We start from the raw sequence: 21,937 nt of genomic DNA on the forward strand, positions 1-21,937 counted from the left end.
AACGCGCACCCTGAAAGCTTTATAGATAAAATTGTTTCCAACAGCTAACAAAAATACTGTCAAAAAGAGAAAATGCGAAAAGTTTTAAGGGAAATCCATATACTTTTATTGTAGACCCAGAAAGTGAGCTATTCTTGAGCAGGAGGGTTTAAAAAAAATATGTATTTTTTTTTCCAGTTTCAAAGATGGCCACCAGCTGCAATGGGCGCTTCATGTCACTGCAGCCACGATCCACCCAGTAGCTGAAACTTTCTTATTGTGATTGGTTGGTGTCAAAATCACATGACTGTGGCTTCAGTCTGGGTGTTGGTGGACGAGGCTACAGCGACCAGCCCTAGGTTTCCAAGCACTGCAGAGCCGGCTAGAGAGCGGACATGGTGAGTGGGAGTGGATGGGTGAGTGAGGGTATCTAAGGGAGAGTGTCCAGACTTGGCCCTCTGGGCAGGAGCATTGCCTAGAGCGAAGATGCAGCTGCAGCTTCCCTGCCTCCCATTCCCCTCCCTTGCTGGGAGACTCCCTGCACATGAAACATGCCCTGGAGGCTGGAAACTTCACGCAGGGCTTCCTGTGAGGGATGCACACATGTGTATGGACCGATCTGCTATAAAAACAGACCATTTAGTCTAAAAAGCCCAAATAAAATGTCATATTATATATAGCGTACAGGGTGCGTGTGACAGAATTAAGATTGTAAGCCTCTGAGCCGAGCTCTCTCTACCTAATGAATCAGTCTATCCTAGTCTGTCAGTTCTAGTCTCACCAGACCCAGTGAATGTGCGGGCTGTAAGAAGCGCTGCGTAAATTGCTTGCGCCATATAAATATATAAATAAAAGAAAATCATTTAATAATTGATTTTTTTAATAAATAACAAGCTGTATTTCTGCAGTAAGGAGGATGCTTTATCTCCCGCTAAGAAAGTGAATACTTCTGTAATGTCTAAACTAATAGTATTTTTTTTTTTATGTCCCGTGATATTCCTGACAACTGAAGGAGTTACGTTTTTTTCAAGAGGTTTATATGTGAATGGCGGTGTAATCCGCTAGATTGTAAGCCTCTGAGCCGAGCCTCATACCTAATGTATCGGTTTGTCTGTCGGCTCTAGTCTCGTCGCGCCTCTTCAATATATGTAGTGAGAGAAGCGCTGTGTACATTGTTGGCGCCATATAAAAAAATAATAGTAGTAATGTGGCAAATATGCTATTTGGGCTTGGAATAGGTATATTATTTATAACATTCCAGGCATTTTATCATTTTATCTTTTCTATAGATAAAGCCGCATTTTAGACTTTTTTTTTTTTTTCTTGTTTAACCAAAAAGACCCTCAGCATTCCTTTCGAAGTGAATCCCATTGTACGTTGCTATAGAGTAACAATAAACAGCTTGGGAAATAAAAACAAGAACTGCATTTTTCTCTTTTTTTTCCGCTGTTTGTTTTTAACATCCAGTTTGTTCATTTAATAATTTTAAATAAACAAAAAATGTACATAATTTTTTCTCAGATTAATCGGAAAAAAAAAATTGGCAAACCAATCGATTATGAAAATAATCGTTACTTGCAGCCCTAATAGCATCACCCGTTTTTAAAAAAGGATGATCATATAGCGGAGCCCTGGAGGAGGGCTTCACCGCGGGACCCCCATAGCCATAATTAATTGGTTTGCTTCTGTGAGCTTATGGATTCTACACCGAAATAATAAATTATTCACTAACCATCAATGCATAATTGGAGGCACAGTGAGGTTAATGTATACATACTGGTACTAGAAACATAGATGGATAGATTAGAACCGATCGGACCCCCATCTATTCTTTTTGTTCCAATAAACTCCCTTTATCTGCAGACCCGGAGGCCGCCATTGTTGTCAGTCATGTGATATTTTGGGTGACTTCACACTGAGCTGATACTTTATGGCAATGCTAATGAATTCCATCCTGCCAAAGACTTGCACTAGTCGCAGACTCTACCAGACTGCGTGATTAAGACCAAGCAATTCTAATTTTTAGGAGTTGGGATTTGTTTAGTAGATTGGGCTCAGATAACTTTTTATGTAATACTAGTGAAAGAAAATGGTTGGATTTTTTTTTAACAAACAATTATGTACATTTTCTTTTTTTTTTTTGGAAGGAAGGAAAGCAGAACTTTATTGTGTGTGTGATATATATTATATCTATATCAGTCGGAGGCAGTATCGGGAATGAATTAATTTAGGGCTGTTCATTTCACGCTTCCATTCACAGATAAATTGCCGGGGGTTTCTAACATCATGCAGTTACAGACACAAAATAAATTAGAACTGGGCTCGAATGTCATTATGTAGTGTATGAAGATATTAAAAGATAAGATATTATCCAAGAGTAACGTGTACTTAAAGGGGCTAGTTTTTTTTTTTTTTTTTTACTTATTTTCTTTATTATCATTAAATGTAGCGCTGTAGGAATCGTTTTGTTGTTTGTTTTATTTTTGGAGAATCCTCGTTCATTAATGATATTAAATGTTGTTCATTCTGTCGTGTGAGAAAAATATTCAATAAACTATAACTTTAAAGCCCACAACTGCACGAGGATCAGTACTGCTAGTCAGGGCCGGCCCGACAATGGAGCTGAGTGGGGCAACCGCTCCAGGCGGCACTTTTGAAGGGGTGGCACTTTGCCGCCCCAAGCCCTTTTTTTTTTTAAAAGCGAAAGAGAGAGAAAGGGGCGCGAGTGGTTTTCGCTTACCAAGCTGTCAGTACCCGCTCGGCGCCCCTCTCTCTCTCCTCTGCGGCGAGTCTTCCTGTTCGGTCTCGGTGCTGGCTTGTAATGCTGAGTGCCAGAAGATTTCCTCATAGCCGGCACCGAGACCGAACAGGGAGACTCGCCGCAGGACTGCTGAAAGGTAAATACAAGGGGGGCGGCAGGGACGGAGGGAGAGGAAGGGTAGATAATGGGGGGGGGGCATTTTAAAATTCGCCCCAGGCGGCATTTTGCCTTGGGCCGGCCCTGCTGCTAGTTACCACTTTGTAACCAAATGCAGCATTAGAAGCATCGTTCCTAATAGTGTTGAAAAGTTTTTATTTTAGTTTGTTACACTTTAGATGATATCTTCCCTGATAATCAAACGTCCAAGCTAACGTAATGAGGTTCTTCCCAGCCGTGGCGGCCAGCTGCCCGGCTTCTCTGTACTTCCGCAGGTGAAGATGTCTCCAGGAAATCGAGCTTTGCATCTTCTGAATGTGGCTTTTCCCAGAGATGTGAGAGGCAGTGTTTCATTTAAAAAGGACATTTTTAATACTCCGGGGACACCTGAACACCTTAAATTCTCCTTAAAATGTGTTATGCCGGTGGTTAGAGGGGGCTGGATAGATAAGCTGAAAACGAGTTTATGTACGTGTAAATGTCACATTTTCCAGGACCATTGGCATTGTTTTGGTTTTATTTTTAACTGTTTTCCTGTTTTTACAGAGTGAGTCTCTGGTTGTATGCGATGTGGATGAAGAGCTTGTGGAGAAGCTAAAGAAGTTTCGTTTCCGGAAAGAAACCAACAATGCTGCTATTATTAGTAAGTCCATAGATGAGTTTCATGCTCTGATGGCTAAAGGATTATAAATATAAATGCATATCTACACATACATACATACATACATACATACATACATACACACACACACCCTGCTGGCATAGTGAGCTGTCCAAAGGAAGATAAGGAGGCCGCCATTGTGAAGAGCCAGAAACTGCTTACGATGCACACAGGTTGCCAGTCCAACACCCAGACTGGTGGGCGATGTCTGGTAAGTGTCAAAGCCACCATTCTTGATAAAAATCAGAGCATCGGTAAGGTGGCACTCAGATGAGCTTCTGGGAGAATGTCTGAACCAGCAACAGACACGGAATTAAGATCAAGTAGAGGAAGTAGCATGGCAAGCCAAGACCCTGCATGGGATGCACCATCGACAAATAGCAGAGGTGGCTGACATTGGGAAATCTTACTGATAATGGCACAAGAGCAGGCACTAAGCACCAGATCCATAGAGGCAGGGATCTGCCGCACCAGACAGGACCCAAGGTGCAGACAATGTAGAGAGGCTTCTGAGACAGTCCAACACATAATGGCGGGGTGTAAGATGGTGAACGGCCCCGCCAAGTAGCTGGAATTGTGTACAGGAACAGATGCACGGAGTATGGGCTAAACCCTCCCAAGTCCAAACAGGAGATTCCACAAAAGATTGTTAATAATAACAGGACCTCCAGATACAGACTAACAAGCAGGTACTGGGCAATCAACCTGACAGAGTGGTAGTACACAAGGACCAGAAAACAGTGGGGGTGATGGATGTAGTGGTGCCAAGTGACAGCAACATCAGTAAAAAGTGTATGAGAAGCTGAAGAAGTACCGGGGCCTGAAAGAAGAACTAGAGAAGATGTGGAGAGTGATGGCCAACGTAGTCCCATTGGTCATAGGAGCACTCGGCACTGTGATTCCAGGAACAACCTTAGAACACACCATCCCTTACTACGGCACTTTTACCTATTGTGTAACACACCTTAAATCACTCTAGACTGTAAGCTTGTTTGAGCACCTGTTGTCTCTGTCAATTTATGTTACATACTACTTGTTATATCCTGTCTACCCATTGTACAGCGCTACGGAATTTGACACTATATAAAACAAATATTAATAATAACACTCTGTCCAGAAGAGTGCAGTGCTGGAACAGCTATGATACCGCGCAGGACCCTCAAACTATCAGGCCTCTGGTAGAGGACCTGAGGTTGGAGGTTGACAAAGACACATAAGGCCCATAAGGATGAGAAGGGAATTTATATTAGAAACTCAACTTTAGTGATTAACATGCTGATAACTTGATATGCATGGTTATATTATTCTTCTAACATCTCCAAAGCAGTACAAAAACCCCAAGCTGTTACGTTTTTAAGGAATTTGATGATAGTAAAAGCGTGTAGTCCGCCTCTGTTACCTCTCCGTTTTTTGTTAAGTTGCTGATTGTTGATTGGTTCAGGCAGTCTTTGTATGAATGAAATTGACTAAATAATGCTAGTTTTGTCACCTGCTGTCACAGATCTGTTATTCTTAAATGTAACGTAGTAACTTTAGTTTTAAAGTAAATATCTCCAGTGAAATCACACGTGTAGTTTAAATGTAGCCAGACTTTTAAAAAGTCTATAGCTTGCAGAGAAAAGGAAAACATTGTAGATAGGCAACTGATAAACATGTTTATTCTTTTGTTTGTTTTTTTCAGTGAAAATTGATAAAGACCGGCGTCTGGTCGTGCTAGAGGAGGAACACGAGGTCAGTTTCACCAGAATTTATGATGTTTGATAATCTTGTTAAAAAATGATATTCATTCTGTGTACAAACATTTCCAGCTATCATCTCGTCAGAAATTTCTCTTCTCCATCATTAGTGTCCTTTATTTATTTATAAACAAGCGACTTTTCCAAACACGGTGGGTTTGCAGATTGAGAGCTTCCTAAAAGTAAAGCTACATCAAAAAGTTGATGTCCGCTCACCTCTGTCTGCGTCGGGCGGCTTTATGAAGCGCTTCTGAAATCTGTTCGGTTAACTGTGTAAGCCCAAAACAAGTCCATTGGTAATTATGATGTCATGGACATGCTATAGTGACATGTTACAAAGAGCTAGGAGTCGTACAGTTGTCATATGTTTGGACACTCCAGTCTTATTTTCATCATCATCAAGAAAAAACCCCTTCGCCAAAGACTATAATCTCCGTGTACGACTGGCCCCAGTCTACTGCTTACCCGTACGAACTCATAGCGTTACATTAAATGTGCAGCGCGTGTGCTTTCGCTGCTAGATTGCACAATTTGGATCTTGTGATACAGCGGCGGCCGAGTGAATATTTCTGTGCAGTTAATTGTTACCAGCTGAGTCTGGAAGAAAATCTGCCTATAATTAAAGTTTCCCAACATGAAAGAAAGTCCCCGAGTTCTTCTTGCTAAGCAATGGTGCATTGTGGGCCCGGCCCTATTAATTACTGCTCTTCCATGTGTCAACAGGGCATTTCTCCAGATGAACTCAAAGATGAGCTCCCAGAAAGACAACCGAGATATCCTTTACTTTTACTGAGAAACCGCACTTTCCCATAATATTATAAATCAGGATTTCAAGAGCTTCTGAGAATTTGCTGGGGTTTTTTTATGGTTTGGTTTTTTTCTTCTAAACCCTTACAAGCGACTTGTAAGCAAATTCCTTTGCAGCCTTATTATTATTCACCCTGTCCCAAAGAGTTAATACGGAGAGCGCCAATGTTTATATCTATATGTAAGTAAAGATATGTGGGTGGTAAATGGCATTGCACAGGATTAATGCTATTTATGAGTATTACAGATTATTATAACGGGGACGAATTAAAAGATGGAGATGAGCTACACGCTTATTTATTATCTTTTATTTATATAGCGCCAACAATTTAGCCAGGGCTTAGGATACTAGAGGGAGTGGGCGACACACGGTACAATGTATAGAGAGGAAGCCTGATATCTCACAGGCATGGGCGTAGGAACCAGGGGGGGACAGATCCCCCCAGTAACTCATGCGGGGGGGACCGATAATGAAGAAATCCCCCCCCAGGGCCGTAGGAACCCCCCCCAATAAAAACGCTGCAAATGCGGCCTGCGAGACCTCGAGGTGCGGCCCGCGTAAAATCGGCAGCCAGGACAACCGATCTTACGCGGTCCGCACCTCGAGCCCTGCTACTTACCTGTGGGAGGGTCTTCTGTACTGCACAGAGGAAGCGGAACCCAGCAGAGTTCACGTGACATCACATCCTGCTTCCTCTGTGTAGTACCAGAGAACGCAGAGGGAGGCCGCGCCCCCTGCTGAAGTCTGTGAGCGGCATCGAGGAGCTGCAGTGATTGTGATTGAGGGAATTAATTTGTGAATGAATGAGTATATGAATGAGTGTGTGTGTGTGATATAGCATGGATGTGTAAGTGCTGGACCTTAGGCATGATGGGACTATGATTGCTGTTAGCAATCACACTCCTATCATGCCAAGTCAGCCAGTACATGCTGAAACCTAGCTAGCTGCCCCCCTTGTGTATTGATGCTGCCAGCAGTATGGGGTCTGCACATCACTTACAGCCACCCTTCACCAACATGTACTGGCTGACTTGGCATGATAGGAGTGTGATTGCTAACAGCAATCACAGTCCCATCATGCCTAGGTTCCAGCATTTACTGGTTGGATGTGTAAGTGCTGGAACCTAGGCATGATGGGACTGCGATTGCTGTTAGCAATCACACTCCTATCATGCCAAGTCAGCCAGTACATGCTGAAACCTAGCTAGCTGCCCCCCTTGTGTATTGATGCTGCCAGCAGTATGGGGTCTGCACATCACTTACAGCCACCCTTCACCAACATGTACTGGCTGACTTGGCATGATAGGAGTGTGATTGCTAACAGCAATCACAGTCCCATCATGCCTAGGTTCCAGCATTTACTGGTTGGATGTGTAAGTGCTGGAACCTAGGCATGATGGGACTGTGATTGCTGTTAGCAATCACACTCCTATCATGCCAAGTCAGCCAGTACATGCTGAAACCTAGCTAACTGCCCCCCCTTGTGTATTGATGCTGCCAGCAATATGGGGTCTGCACATCACTTACAGCCACCCTGTACCAGCATGTACTGGCTGCCTGGGTATGATAGGAGTGTGACTCCTAGTGTGAGAGATGGGGATAAAGTGGGGATCTGATGGGGGAAAATGCTGTCCCCCCCAGATTTTTAGGGGTTCCTACGCCCATGCTCGCAGGTGCAACAGAACTGGTATAAAGGAGGCCTGCATCAGTCGAGAAGATCTGTTTCTATGTAATATGTAATTGTAAACATGCATTAAGACCCATTTAGCACACAAGGGTCTATCCTGAATATAGATTTTAGACCAGGGACTGGTTAACGTCCGAGTCTCTACATCAGGAAAAACAGGCAGACTAGATGTGCTGAGCAGGTCTGATCTGCCATCAAATAGAAAATGTTCCAATGAGTATGAGTGTGTGTATGTTTGTGTGTCCTATATATACCGGTATATATACATTATATTATGAGCCTTGAGAAAGGCTCATTGAGAGCTGAAACGTTGGACCTGCTGAGTGCATCGACGTTACCTGCATGCTGTGTGTGTGTATGTGTGTGTATATATATATATATGTGTGTATATATGTTAAAGCTAATCTGCCATTTTCCTTAATATGTGCTAACGTTTATAGTGTACAGTTACAAGTACCTGCATGAAGATGGTAGAGTCTCCTACCCATTGTGTTTCATTTTCTCCAGTCCTGTGGGTAAGTGTGCTCAGCCCACAATCCTCTATATTCCATTTCTTTTTCTTTCCTGCGTGCGATTTGCATTACTTGTAAGATACAGACTTGTGAAAAACCTGCCTCCCGGCATTTCCAACAGCTGAACGGAGACCTCTCTATGAGCAGGATCGCCTGGAAGCTGTACCAAGACACTTTTCACCAGTTGATGGCTACCAGTGTAAGCAAGGCATTTAGTAGACAAGTAATGCTGTTCATACACACCATGTGTGTTGCCTGTAGATACACTCAATCCCAGCAAACATTCTGAGCTCCCAGAAAAGTGGGACTGTCCCTCTGAGACAGGGACACTTGGGTGATATGGGAGACAGCTAGATACTCAGTGGTAAAATACTGCTAGTTTCACAGATAAATTAAGTCAAATATAATTTTTTTTCTTATTGTATCTAGGGCTGAAACAACGAATCGATAAAATTGATAATAATCGATAACGGAAATCGTTGTCGACGATTTCCGTTATCGATTAATCGAGTGATCGATTCGTTGTTGGAGCACTCGGCTCCTTTTACTTACCTCCGCGAGCGTTCCCCGCTTCCGCTACACGCGCCTTCTTTTAGTTGCGGTTCGCTCTGTGCGAGTGGCTCCGTTCGCACAGAGCGATTCGCGGGGGTGGGGGTGGGGTTTCAGGGGATGCAGGGCAGAGTGGGGGTGGGGGGGGCAGGCCAGGGTAGGAGACTGAGTGCAGGGCAGGGTGGGGGTGGGGATGCAGGGCAGGGTGTGAGTGTGGGGGCAGGGCAGGAGACTGGGTGCAGGGCAGAGTGGGGGTGGGGGTGCAGGGCAGAGTTGGAGACTGGGTGCAGGGCAGAGTGTGAGTGTGGGTGCAGAGCAGAGTGGGTGCAGGGTGTGAGTGTGGGGGCAGGGCAGAATGTGGGGGCAGGGCTGGGTGCAGGGCAGAGTTGGAGACTGGGTGCAGGGGCACAGTGCAAAGTGCCAGGGCTGGGTGCAAAGTGCCAGGGCTGGGTGCAAAGTTCTGGGTGCAAAGTGCCAGGGCTGGGTGCAAAGTGCCAGGGCTGGGTGCAAAGTGCCAGGGCTGGGTGCAAAGTTCTGGGTGCAAAGTTCTGGGTGCAAAGTGCCAGGGCTGGGTGCAAAGTGCTGGGTGCAAAGTGCTGGGTGCAAAGTGCCAGGGCTGGGTGCAAAGTTCTGGGTGCAAAGTGCTGGGTGCAAAGTGCCAGGGCTGGGGCAAAGTGCCAGGGGTGGGGCAAAGTGCTGGGTGCAAAGTGCCAGGGCTGGGTGCAAAGTGCCGGGTGCAAAGTGCTGGGTGCAAAGTTTCTTGAACAGTAATAGTCCACCTCTTTTCAGAATGTTTGGGGTTATTTTGTTTCATAAATATTGTGTTTGGGTTTTTGTACTTTGAAAATATTGTTTTTTTATTACATCATAACAAAATAAGAATGTTAATGTAAATTTGAAGTTGTTTTTTAACATCCAGTTCATTAAATTATTTTAAATAAACAAAAAATTTGCATATTGTTTTTTTTATCCGATTAATCGATTAATCGAAAAAATAATCGGCCAACTAATCGATTATTAAAATAATCGTTAGTTGCAGCCCTAATTGTATCCTAAAGCTTTGTTCTTTTGCCAATGTAGGTTGTAAGCCGGAGCAGCAGATGATGTACGCAGGAAGCAAAAACAAGCTTGTTCAGACAGCCCAGCTCACAAAGGTGATCGGTCTCTAAGAAACTTAATAAAAATAAACTAATCTGGTATATTCTTTTGCTGACGGCTCTTTAATGTAAGCTTCCCATATGTTTCTGGTTTAAAGGGCCTTCTCCGCGTGGCGAGTATTTTCATCTTTTAACGAAGATTTTTTTTTTTTTTTTGTAGGTATTTGAAATCAGGAACACTGAAGATCTTACCGAAGAATGGCTGACCGAGAAACTCGGCTTTTTCCATTAATTTGTATACCTGTCTTTTTTTTCTTTTTCTTTCTATATAAAAGAGCCTGGAGTGTTTTCATTGTACTTCTTCATTCTCTTCTAGACAAGATACCCACCCAGTGAGTGTCTGTGTTTTAAAAGCTGCGTGGAAATCTATTTTCTACCTAAAACGTAATTGCTTACAATATCCATGCTGCCCCCCTGATTAACCTGTTCACTGCCAGATGCGCATGCATGCCCATTGGCTATGAAAATAAAAAATGTTAGAAATATGCACATAAACCAAACCACACTGGAGCGACACTAGCCGTAGCGTTCATGCGGATCTAGTGTATTTCGGGGTTCAGTCCCTGTAATACCACGCTACGTTTTCATTAATGCTGCATCTGCACAAGAAGGCTCCGAGAACTCGGACCTGATAACGTCGTTTTTATCCACCGTTCTCTGTATGTTTCAGATTTTTCTGCAGTAGTGGTGCTTGATGTAATATTTGATCTCTCGGTATATAAGCACGTCTGGATATGTTTTTTTATGATACATTAATTGAACGTCGCATGTTTAAAAGCTCCATCCCTAAAGGCTAGGATGCCTGATTTTGAATGCAAGCTTTGCGTTAATTATCGTGACTAATGCATGCTTGTTTGGGTATGAGTATTTTTTTTTTTTTAGACTTGACTATGATAAATTAGGCACAGGAGTATGTGTTTTTTGTACCAGGTCGTATTTGGCATAGACATTGGTTCAGTATGGGGTCTTAAGTCGGTAGTTTGCCATCTTTCGAGGCTGGAGAAAAGTACTCTCTGAAATGTCTACTGGAAAGCGCACACGCGTTTGGCACTCCTTAAAGGGACAGTGCAATGTCCCTGACACTTTAGTACTTTAATACACATTCTTCCAAAACAGAATAATGAAAGAAAGTACTCGCCTGACACAGAAGTTGCGGCCATGCTGGCATGATGTGACATTTATTGGCACTGTCTGACAGCTTTAAGCAGCTCATCGGTGGCAGGAAAGTGATCCCATTGAAATCAATAGAAGGATTTTACACATGCCTACTGGGGTCTGAACAGACCCCCCAAACACAGCTTTCACCAGAGCCAGTGCTAGAGGGGCGTACATCACATGCATGGAGATATATTTGGCCAAAATCATCTCCAGCAAGGCATATAGCTGGGGAGGGTGGATTAATATTTGAAGATTCTGCAATGCAAAATGAAAAGGATTCACACAGAATACATCATATGTAATAAATTGCATATGATGACTGGGTTGTCATTTAAGATTTCTGTGTATATCCTAGAAAAAAAAAAAAAAGAGATCATTACCATGGCATCCAGAAATGTCTCTATAGCCATGGTCATCTCTGGGACCAATGCATCTATTTAAACAAAAACCTGTAATCCGTACCCAAAAGATACAATATTTACGGTTTACGAGCAGCGGAAGCACACGTCATTTTCAAGGATATTTATCTAATGATTGTTATGTGCCAAATTCATGATCCCATTCTAAATTATATATGCTTATATAGATTATATTGATGAAAGCATTGTTTGTTTGAACAGTAGACCCAATAGATTTAATTTTTTTCTTACAAGTGTACTGTATTACATACAGAATTGCAAAAGTGTTTTAAACTATTAGCACAAAAAACAGGAACTGGCCAATGTATCTTCTTCTTTAGGCATCCATCACTCACATGGTTAAAGGATGTCATTGCCTGTAAAGAACATAATATATAAATATTAATGTATGTATAAATGTTTGGCTACCAAAGGAGTAGCCCAATGAACAAGAACATTCCATTGGGTGTTATGGTGAGACCTCTCTTAAAAGCATGCATCAGTTTTGTTCTTTGGAAATGCATTACTATTAGGATAGAATATAACGGCTGTTTTGGATATGGTATATGCTTGCGTTAAATACTGTTTAAGTTCCCTTTAAACATGATCCATAGTGATTGCAACTTGAAACAGGCACAATGAAACAGCGATGTATTCTGGCCTAGGGTTGCCTTCCAAGGGGTCGCTAGTCCCCCCTGCTGCAAAACCTGGGTGCATTTAGACTATAGCTGGCATGGCTTTCATAAACTGCATGGCTTTACATCACGGAGCACTGGGATATGACTTCATCCGATGACTTACTGCTAGTCTGCAGACTGTCCATCTCCGAGCTGCATTAAAACCATTCCTTATTTAGTGTTTTGTTTTTTTTGTATGTATGTAGAAATATAATACACGCATTGTTCCTGGATTGACATTTAACTGTGAAATTAATCAGGAAAGCATCTGTTTGCGGTTATGATCTTAATTCTCTTTTTTTAGCTATATAGAATTGTGTATAATTATTACAAGTCCCGCTTGCATCAAAGGGTCCATTGCTTGTTCTGCAATTTTGGGCATTTTGTTGGCTAAAGAGAATAACATTTGTAATCCTATAGCCTGCTGTAATAAATATTACCGATCTAGAATCAAACTTGAATTTTATTTACTGGAAACACTTTATAATATTATACAAAGAGGGTTAACGTTCGCAGTGACATAAATCTGTCCTCAGTGGTATTCTCTGAGAAGCCCTCCTAGCAATGATATACATACATACATACATACATACATACATACATACATACATACATACATACATACAGTATAACGCGTGCACTGGAATCCACACACATATATTACATGAATTATATCTATTATGTGAATTCTATTCCTTTTTCGGGGTAATATGATTTTAGGTGACAGGTCTACCTTAAGTAAATATTTTCTAGGTGCTTTTTGGAGTAGTTGCCGAGATTATGTATTTATCAGCCACAGTACTTAATTACATGGTGTGTGGGAATGTGCTTGAAAAAAGAAAAACTTTTTTTTTTTATTGAATATACTGAACATTTTTATTTGTGCTAACAGTATGTATTGGCATAATTTTCACAGGCTTAAGATGTCTGGGCGTTCTGAAACAATATTTCTACAACTGTATAGAAATAAATGGAAGGCTTGTGCGGAAGGGCTAAGGGGTGTAGTATATGATCACATTATGATTCCCATATATATATATATATATATATATATATATATATTGCCAATAGATGAACCATTTTACTTATTTCCCACCCTGCCGCATAATACTGTTGGATTGTAATTTCCCTTTCTGTATATAACGCCCACACCGTTCCGTTTTGTTCTTGGTCTGTATACATTTTAAGCTGTGAATTCTTGTGCCTTTTGTATGCAACTGAAACTTCTGTTTTTTAATCAAATTTACGAACACAAATCTCTGCATAGCCTGCTGTCCACGGCTGTAGGATATCGTTTCTCTGTATATCATTAGTGCCGGAGTCGTGATTGTGCGTTGGCTGTTATTCTTGGCTAAATAAACACATTTTGAAATGTACCATATTCTCGTTTCCGTGTAGTCATTCGTGTATTTGAAATACAAATTTATTCAAACACCCAGCCTCTGTTATGGGCCCGTGCCAGGTGTTTATCTCTAACGTTTGCTTTATACAGATGGCAGGGTCATTTGATGGATGGTATACCTATTCAGGCCTCCAACCAGCCACAATTTTTTGACATCCCAGCTCGCTCCCCTCTCTCCACCATTCTATACAATGTATATACATGCGCATGTCGTATGATAGTTTCTTAAGGATAATCTCCGGAACAAACCCCAAATTCTAATAAAACCAACATCTTTAGCTGACTGCTTTGTGCATTTGGTACGTTATATAGTTCCCCGGCCATTTGTTTGGTATCATAGTGTATTAATCAGGTTGATTTAGGACTTTATTCCGGAAATAAATTGAGGTAACAGGGACCACAATCTCCCAGATTTCTTTTCTACTTTAATCTTTTTTGACCTGTTTGTTATTTATTTTATTTAAATATCACCCCGGCTATTGGTGCCAAAGCAGACAGGCAATAATATTCGCATCTCTTGTCTGTGAGGAACTGAGAATAATTTGTATTAATATTTGATTATGTAAAATGTAAATGGTGTAAGTAATGAGACGAGTCCGCGTGGAAATATTATCCCCCTCAGTCTCTGAGGAACAATCTCCACAGACTGCATTCTAACTACTACTCTGTGCACTCAGGGACCACCGCGCGTGCACGCACTGACAGCTACGTTCACGCAACACCCTCCCAGCGAGTGAGTTTAGAGGGAAGCGCCCGCGCCACGCAGAAGGGTTGCGTACGCGTCCCCGTGCCCAGTTGATGTCGTGCAGGCCGAGCAGCCGGTGAATGGTTTTTCCCAGCAGCCCCCTCGACAGCCTCTTCCTCCGCTCCCCGGGCTGAACATGGCGTTCACGTTCGCGGCCTTTTGTTATATGTTGGCTTTGCTGCTGACCGCGGCACTCATCTTTTTCGCCATTTGGCACGTAAGTAAGAGGGCTCCCGGCCGTGAGTCCCGGGTCGGGTACAGGATATGTGCCTCGCCGGCCACCACACCCTGAGCGGAGGCTGTTCCTGGAGCAAGGTTCACAACAGAGACACCTCGGCTTATTTGGCCCGTACACAACCCCCCCTTGCCGTGTCGCTGTGCCCGTACACAACCCCCCCTTGCCGTGTCGCTGTGCCCGTACACAACCCCCCCTTGCCGTGTCGCTGTGCCCGTACACAACCCCCCCTTGCCGTGTCGCTGTGCCCGTACACAACCCCCCCTTGCCGTGTCGCTGTGCCCGTACACAACCCCCCCTTGCCGTGTCGCTGTGCCCGTACACAACCCCCCCTTGCCGTGTCGCTGTGCCCGTACACAACCCCCCCTTGCCGTGTCGCTGTGCCCGTACACAACCCCCCCTTGCCGTGTCGCTGTGCCCGTACACAACCCCCCCTTGCCGTGTCGCTGTGCCCGTACACAACCCCCCCTTGCCGTGTCGCTGTGCCCGTACACAACCCCCCCTTGCCGTGTCGCTGTGCCCGTACACAACCCCCCCTTGCCGTGTCGCTGTGCCCGTACACAACCCCCCTTGCCGTGTCGCTGTGCCCGTACACAACCCCCCCTTGCCGTGTCGCTGTGCCCGTACACAACCCCCCCTTGCCGTGTCGCTGTGCCCGTACACAACCCCCCCTTGCCGTGTCGCTGTGCCCGTACACAACCCCCCCTTGCCGTGTCGCTGTGCCCATACAGGCAACCCACTCTGGTTGCCGTGTCACTGTGTCCGTGCACACCCCCCCCTTACCGTGTCACTGTGCCTGTGCACGCAACCCCCCCCCCCCTGGTTGCCGTGTCGCTGTGCCCGTACAGGCAACCCACTCTGGTTGCCGTGTCACTGTGCCCGTGCACCCCCCCCATGTCGTGTCACTGTGCCCGTGCACCCCCCCCATGTCGTGTCACTGTGCCCGTGCACACACCCCTCCGGTTGCTGTGTCGCTGTGCCCGTCCACGCAACCCCCCTCCGGTTGCCGTGTCGCTGTGCCCGTCCACGCAACCCCCCGCCGGTTGCCGTGTCGCTGTGCCGGTCCACGCAACCCCCCGCCGGTTGCCGTGTCGCTGTGCCGGTCCACGCAACCCCCTGCCGGTTGCCGTGTCGCTGTGCCCGTCCACGCAATCCCCCCTCCTTCCAGTTAATATTAATAGGGCTGGTCGGGTATAATTATACAAATTGGATACATCCAGAAAGATCTGTGATAAATACCCGAAATGCTAGGCGCTGCCAGTAATGTTATTAGTGATTATTAGTACATGCTCCGTGGAATCTGTCAGACTGGTAGATTACACTACACCCTGTTTATTTCGCCCAGCAGCACCATGTCATGCAGCGATTTATATTTACCTGCATCTGGCCAGGTGACAGAACTGTGTATTTGGTGGGTGTGATATGTCGCAGTAACAGATCTGAGACCCCGTGGAGAGGACAGAACTGTAGACTACGGCTCATTTGTTATCTAGGTCAAAAAACGTTCAGCTAAATGTTTGGGAATCTGCCTCCCCGCAGCCCAGGCTGGGTTATTAGACATCCCGTGGCCCCTGGGGTATTTGCAGAGGTCTCTGGGGCAGAGGACTCTCGGTCCTCGCTGTGCCATCTGGTACCCGTGACATTTGCTACTAATGACTACTCGCCAGGCTTCTGTTTGTCATCTGATCACTAGCCAGAACCGGATCCTGGAATTTTGTTGCATTTATTGACTTATATGGTGCCTTCATATTCCGCAGAGCTGTACAATGCTTATTATTACATTTTGTAGCACTGTTACAAAAGAGAAAACAAACAGATCTGTAACTCTGAAATAGACATCGTAGGAAACGAGCACGCGTTTAAAACGTACTGGTACAGAGCGAGAAGAGAGCCCTCCTTGTATGAGCTGGCGATCTAAATTGTGTTTAATATCACGATAAACATCTGAAGAGGTAAAAGGATGGACAGAATGTTTAATCCGCTGTGTGGCCCAGATACAACCAGGAGGGTTATTTTTTACAACTGGAATGTCTTAAAGACGTATTTCAGATTTAAAGATACATTTTATTACGTTAGCTGAAGTAGTAACTCGTGGTAAATTTAGCTTCGGTCATTAAGCAGGTAATAACTTCTTAGACTGCCAGTTTCGTATATACCAAATAATCACCAGATTATCGTATACAATTCTGCTCTATCTGCTAGTGATGTATATGGTATATTATAGTGTACGTGTTAACATTATTCCCATACTAATTTAATGATTGATGCTACATTAAATAAAACCGCCGGCTCCTGCTGAGTATATATGAAATAAATATATACTTCAAAGTGCTTCCGCCATATAAACCCAGCGTATTGTGGCTGCTGCGCCGACCACAACCACCGGCCCGTGTTCCTTTTTGCGCTGTCGCGATGATGATGCGAGTGCGAACCATCCCGTGGCTTTCCCTCGACTTTGCAAAAACGTTTAACATGAATTAACATGAATTACAATTTATTTTTCAGATTATTGCGTTCGATGAACTGAAGACAGACTACAAGAATCCTATAGATCAGTGTAACACGCTCAACCCTGTAAGTGACGGCTTGCCACCCGCTCCATTCATTTGTGTGATCGCACCCAATTTGTACTTCGTTGCCATGCCGTTTCCAGCCAGCTCTGTGTGGAAGCGACTATCCCACTTGTCTTAAGATTGAGCGCATTCAGTTACCTCTTTTATTGTAGATGGGAAAATAGAATACCTGGTTTTAGAGCCGTATAAAAGACTGGCGATGCCCCAAATATACAGGAGACATTTTTTGTCTCTGCGGTCTTAAGCTTTAGTGAGTTGGGGTCCGGATTGAATATGGGCTTTTCTCCCCGGCACGTTATCCTTATGGGTGGAAATGTTCATTAAATCTCGTTGGGGACTTGCTAGATCTTCTCCCAGTGCCGCTGTGGTGGGTGGCTGGTCACTTCCAGGCGATGGCCGTTGGTTCAGGTGATAACGAGAAGCGTTCAGCTTCCTACAAATCCCAAGGATTACTCAAACTAGAAACGGTAACCAAAAGGAAACGCATTGCTTGCTCCTTCTACATTATTTATTCATAGACTCTGGTTAGAATTTGGATCTGCGGTGCTAGTGGAACATCTCCAACGCCTTAATCATCTGATTTTAGCTTCTGAGAAACCTCATAGGATTTTAGATTTAGATGTGTAATGAAATTGACGGCTCGAGCTCCTGAGTGGGATGGTAGCTTTAAACACCCTCCCCCCCCCTTGTATCACATTCTGCATCAAAAGTATCTGTGTTGAGATTAGATTTCTGTTTCTTCTTCTGGCTGTTAATCTCCTTTTGGTCCTGCCAGCTGTTACACTAACATTCTTCCAATCTGCTTTTTACTTTGTCGCCACAAAAGACATTTGAAAAGCTCAAAAAGATTAAAAGAGTCAAAATTGCACTCAAGGTGTGTACTGGTCTTCAGTTCAATGGTCCAATGCCTCATCTTTACATTTCTTTTGGGACGTCTGTTGAATGTTTGGTTTAATCTTTCCCTAACATGCCTGAATCATCATTACTTTTGTTTTTACACAACGGCACACCGCATTAACCCCTTTCCTTCCAGAGGGATAACTTTGCCAATCTATCGGGACTTTACACGAGCCATAAGAAGCCACATGCTGCGTACGCAGGGCATCACTAATGATGATCAGTGATGATCTGCTAAGTTAAAGCCCTTGGAAACGACCAAAAATTAGCAGCGCTTCTAAAATTGTATTCTTTATCACATATTATGTAGATAGCAGCTTTTTCCTCCCAGACTCGTGTAATATTTACAACATCCCTTGGGATTACTGTGTCATCTTACTAATCGGTTAGTTTTATTAACACGCATGTGACGTGAACATGCCTGGTACCGGTACATACTTTCCGTGGGAATGTGCACGATCCTTCTACCGGTCCACCATGAGCTACGCTTACACGTTATCTCCCGGTCCTGTAAACCCAGAGCTGTGCGTTTGGTTATCGCCGTGGGCTGAATTGGCTGCAGGAAGTCTTTCTACCATTTACCAGGAGAATGGCCGAGATGGCCCTCAATGCCGGATAAAGTGGGCCAACCACGTCTTAATTCCGGCTTTACGATGAGGCATTATGTATTGAAATACATGTATTAGCTATTTTATGTATATATGACGGGGGGTAGTATATGCATTACATATTCACTGTGCGTTAAGAACTATTTAATTATTTTGTTAAATTGGTAGGATGACATTCAATAAATATCATTGATTTAACTGCATTGCCAGTTCAGCCCTTGGATAAAGCGAGATGATGTATGAAGTTATATGAAGTCCGAGATGAAATGTTTTCTATGTCTTGCTGGACTGCCGCTTTGTAATCGAAGTAATATATGTTGGGATGGAAGCTATGCCACCGACGTGCTCATTTTATCCGCTGGGAATAATAGTAATTGTTCTCCGCCTGGGCTCTGTAACGTTGCTTCTATCCTCCAGTCCTCAAGGGTCTTGTCCTCTCTGGGTTTTCAGACTGGTGCTAACATATTGCTTTGTCACGCAAATTCCTGGTGATCTGAAAATGAGAGAAATCCCAAAATAAGGACTGATTTATCGATCATACGGAACGTACCCCAGGTTTCCAAATGCTTTTGGAGAGTCGGTACAAGGGAGGAACTTTGAATGATTACTTCTCCCAGAGGGACAAAACAAGATTTTGTTCCAACAATAACCAGCTTGAGACGTGTATCTTGTGTACGTTGTGCTTAGTAATCAATCTATGAGAGGCATATTATGCCCCCGAAGGGTTAAAGTAAGAAGGGATTCACTATTTTCTTAAATGATTCCGTACCAGGTGGACATTCCAGATGGTTCCAGAAATGATGGCGGACAGGAATTTGTAGGGTTAGGAAAATAGCGTGTGTGTTTATGAAATTATATTGCATTTTTGTTTGATTTATAACTGGTTTTGAAATAGTTTATATAATGTCTTAATTCACATTTTGAGGGGGACAGATCCTCTTTAATTTCCCTTAGTCCTCTTCAACTCCTATTTACTGTCCATTGTGGATTTTATGTGCACTTTTATTTATATATAGAAAGCACAGCGCTATAGAACACATCTCCTAACATAATTGCACTAAATCTGTGAAGAGAAGAAATTGTATTCTAACATTGTGATAGTCTGTGGATATTTTACCGCATTTACAGGCAAATTATTGTACGTTGGGAAGTTTTGAGACCTGATATTTCTTAATCAATTGGCGCTATCTTCATAAAGGTTCCGGTTGTCTATTATGTATAATATATATGTAATGTATATATGTTTTCTGTTTCCAGCTTGTGCTGCCCGAGTATCTGATCCATGCGTTCTTCTGCGTTATGTTTCTGTGCGCTGCGGAGTGGCTTACGCTGAGTTTGAATATGCCTCTATTGGCGTATCATATTTGGAGGTAATCTTACTTGGTTTGTCTTATAAATGCAGCTATCGTTACGATATGGTATTCTGTCGTTCAATGTAGAGTAGATTACTGTCATTTTACCTCTTATGTATTTAGAGCCCTATTTCATTAAACAGACCAGTAATGCAAAACATGCCCCCGAGGCAGATGCAAACCTGGGCGATCCAGAATGCCTCTTCCTTGAGACAACCCAACGATCCCCCAACACGGGCTACAGAACCTCCCACTCTCTGCGATTCACCGTGAATCACGGCAATCGGGGGTTAACCGACAGACCAGTGATTCAAATCACTAGTCTGTCAATCGTGTAAGTTTTACCCCGGTCCAATATCTGGACCTCTTTCTTGGGGAGGATATTCTGACTGATAGCCTCCTAAACTAATATTTATGCAACGCGTTATATTGCTGCTGGGATGCCATGGAGCTCCGCCGATTCTGGGCCGTCTGCCGCGTAGCCTTGGGGGTCTACTATTGCAAATAGACTGCCAGGATGGGGTAAATAAAACTTGGGGACTGACAGGGGGTCCAAAAACAGACAAAGGCCCATCAACATAAAGTCAAAATGTGTTCCTTTCCATATATGACCCATAACTAACAAAAATACATGTAAATCCTAGGCATGTGGGGTATTTCCAATCTCAGGACAATGTTTAACAAAACTGGGGGGAAAAAACACTCTAATTTCATCCATTTGGCCAGTAAACAAAGGGTTAATTCTCTAAAAAAAAAAAAAAATCGAAAAAAGCCTATATATATATATATATATATATATATATATATATATATATATATATATATATATATATATATATATATATATATATATATATATATATATATATATATATAATGTGGGGATTCATTCAAAAAGCAATTGTGCGATTCTGTTTGAACGCACACATAGCAAGTAGCAAAATGGCTCTTGTCCCAAACGTTTACAAAAAATAAGCGGTTAAACCGTCCTACTTATCGTATTCCCGTTCTGCCTTGTATAAAGTCAGGAGTAAGAAATTTAAATCGTGTGTGCATAAATATATTTATACACATTTTATGTAATTAATAAACATACACTGCAGAGATTAACCCGTTATTTCCTTTTTGTCTGCTGTTCTAGGTATATGAGTAGACCGGTCATGAGCGGACCTGGTCTATACGATCCCACAACCATCATGAATGCTGATATTCTAGCATATTGTCAAAAGGAAGGATGGTGCAAACTAGCGTTTTACCTTCTCTCTTTTTTTTACTACCTGTATGGGTAAGTTTGCTTTATTCCCTTGAAATCTTAACCCCTTCACATCATTTGTTGTTCCGTGCCACAATATCTGGAGAACTCCATAGTTGATAATGTTGGCTAACAGATCAAATGCGACCAGCACTCTGCTTGGTTAAACTTATATATTATATAAAATCCCAAAGTCAGGACGCCCCAGTGTGATCTCTGAAAGGTGTTTTTCTAACAGATTTGTTTTGTGTGATGTCCGCTGTCTCTTGTTTCATGCCATGACTTATGCTGTTTATTATCTTGTTCTATCCTAGCATGATCTACGTGTTGGTGAGCTCCTAAAGAAGAACTCTTGGAAGAAACTGGTTCCAGTTATTTGCATGCAAACTTTAAATACTATAGGCATTTGGTCTGCGAGAACCTGGTATACGTGGCCAGTGAGGTCCTTGGATCACTTTTGCTTCCCATTTTTAAATAACACCTTTTGTGCTGGCGGGAAGATTTTTCATATTTTATGAAGACTGGGATATCCTGTACACAATATTTAAGTATTGCAATGCTTCAATCATCTACATCACTATAATCCATAACAAGCTTCCTCTATGCATTTTCCTTTTATATTTATATGTTGGAA

The 21,937-nt window shown here is 43.1% G+C and overlaps 2 protein-coding genes across 3 annotated transcripts; both read left to right on the forward strand.

Annotated features, from left to right (window-relative positions):
• Positions 1–374: 374 nt before the first annotated feature.
• Positions 375–10,238, forward strand: LOC149279473 (glia maturation factor beta-like). Its single transcript, XM_089501174.1, has 7 exons — positions 375–395; positions 3,443–3,539; positions 5,239–5,288; positions 6,017–6,072; positions 8,227–8,303; positions 9,930–10,003; positions 10,167–10,238. Exons 1-7 carry the CDS (start codon positions 375–377, stop codon positions 10,236–10,238), a joined length of 447 nt encoding a protein of 148 aa, XP_089357300.1.
• A 4,284-nt stretch (positions 10,239–14,522) lies between these two features.
• LOC149279474 (protein cornichon homolog 1-like) lies at positions 14,523–21,645 on the forward strand. Of its 2 annotated transcripts, XM_089501155.1 has the most exons (6): positions 14,523–14,603; positions 17,127–17,195; positions 18,021–18,068; positions 19,957–20,069; positions 21,193–21,336; positions 21,618–21,645. In XM_089501155.1, exons 1-6 carry the CDS (start codon positions 14,523–14,525, stop codon positions 21,643–21,645), a joined length of 483 nt encoding a protein of 160 aa, XP_089357281.1. The 2 variants fall into 2 exon arrangements, with proteins under 2 accessions (XP_089357281.1, XP_089357282.1); XM_089501156.1 differs by lacking the exon at positions 18,021–18,068.
• Positions 21,646–21,937: the final 292 nt, after the last annotated feature.

The sequence above is a fragment of the Sceloporus occidentalis genome, unplaced genomic scaffold (assembly GCF_023333645.1).
Source record: "Sceloporus occidentalis isolate IW3139 unplaced genomic scaffold, rSceOcc1.0.p SCAF_165, whole genome shotgun sequence".
Taxonomy (NCBI): Eukaryota; Metazoa; Chordata; class Lepidosauria; order Squamata; family Phrynosomatidae; genus Sceloporus; species Sceloporus occidentalis.

Excerpts from the sequence above, each read along its gene's own strand:
- LOC149279473 (XM_089501174.1), top strand. The coding sequence starts at position 375 with ATGGTGAGTGGGAGTGGATGG. Across the intron at positions 396-3,442 it reads TGGTGAGTGGGAGTGGATGG|AGTGAGTCTCTGGTTGTATG; the intron begins GTGAGTGAGGGT and ends CTGTTTTTACAG. Across the intron at positions 6,073-8,226 it reads GAAAGACAACCGAGATATCC|AGTGTACAGTTACAAGTACC; the intron begins TTTACTTTTACT and ends GCTAACGTTTAT.
- LOC149279474 (XM_089501155.1), top strand. The coding sequence starts at position 14,523 with ATGGCGTTCACGTTCGCGGCCTTTTGTTATATGTTGGCTTTGCTGCTG. Across the intron at positions 14,604-17,126 it reads TCTTTTTCGCCATTTGGCAC|ATTATTGCGTTCGATGAACT; the intron begins GTAAGTAAGAGG and ends TTTATTTTTCAG. Across the intron at positions 21,337-21,617 it reads TTTTTTTACTACCTGTATGG|CATGATCTACGTGTTGGTGA; the intron begins GTAAGTTTGCTT and ends GTTCTATCCTAG.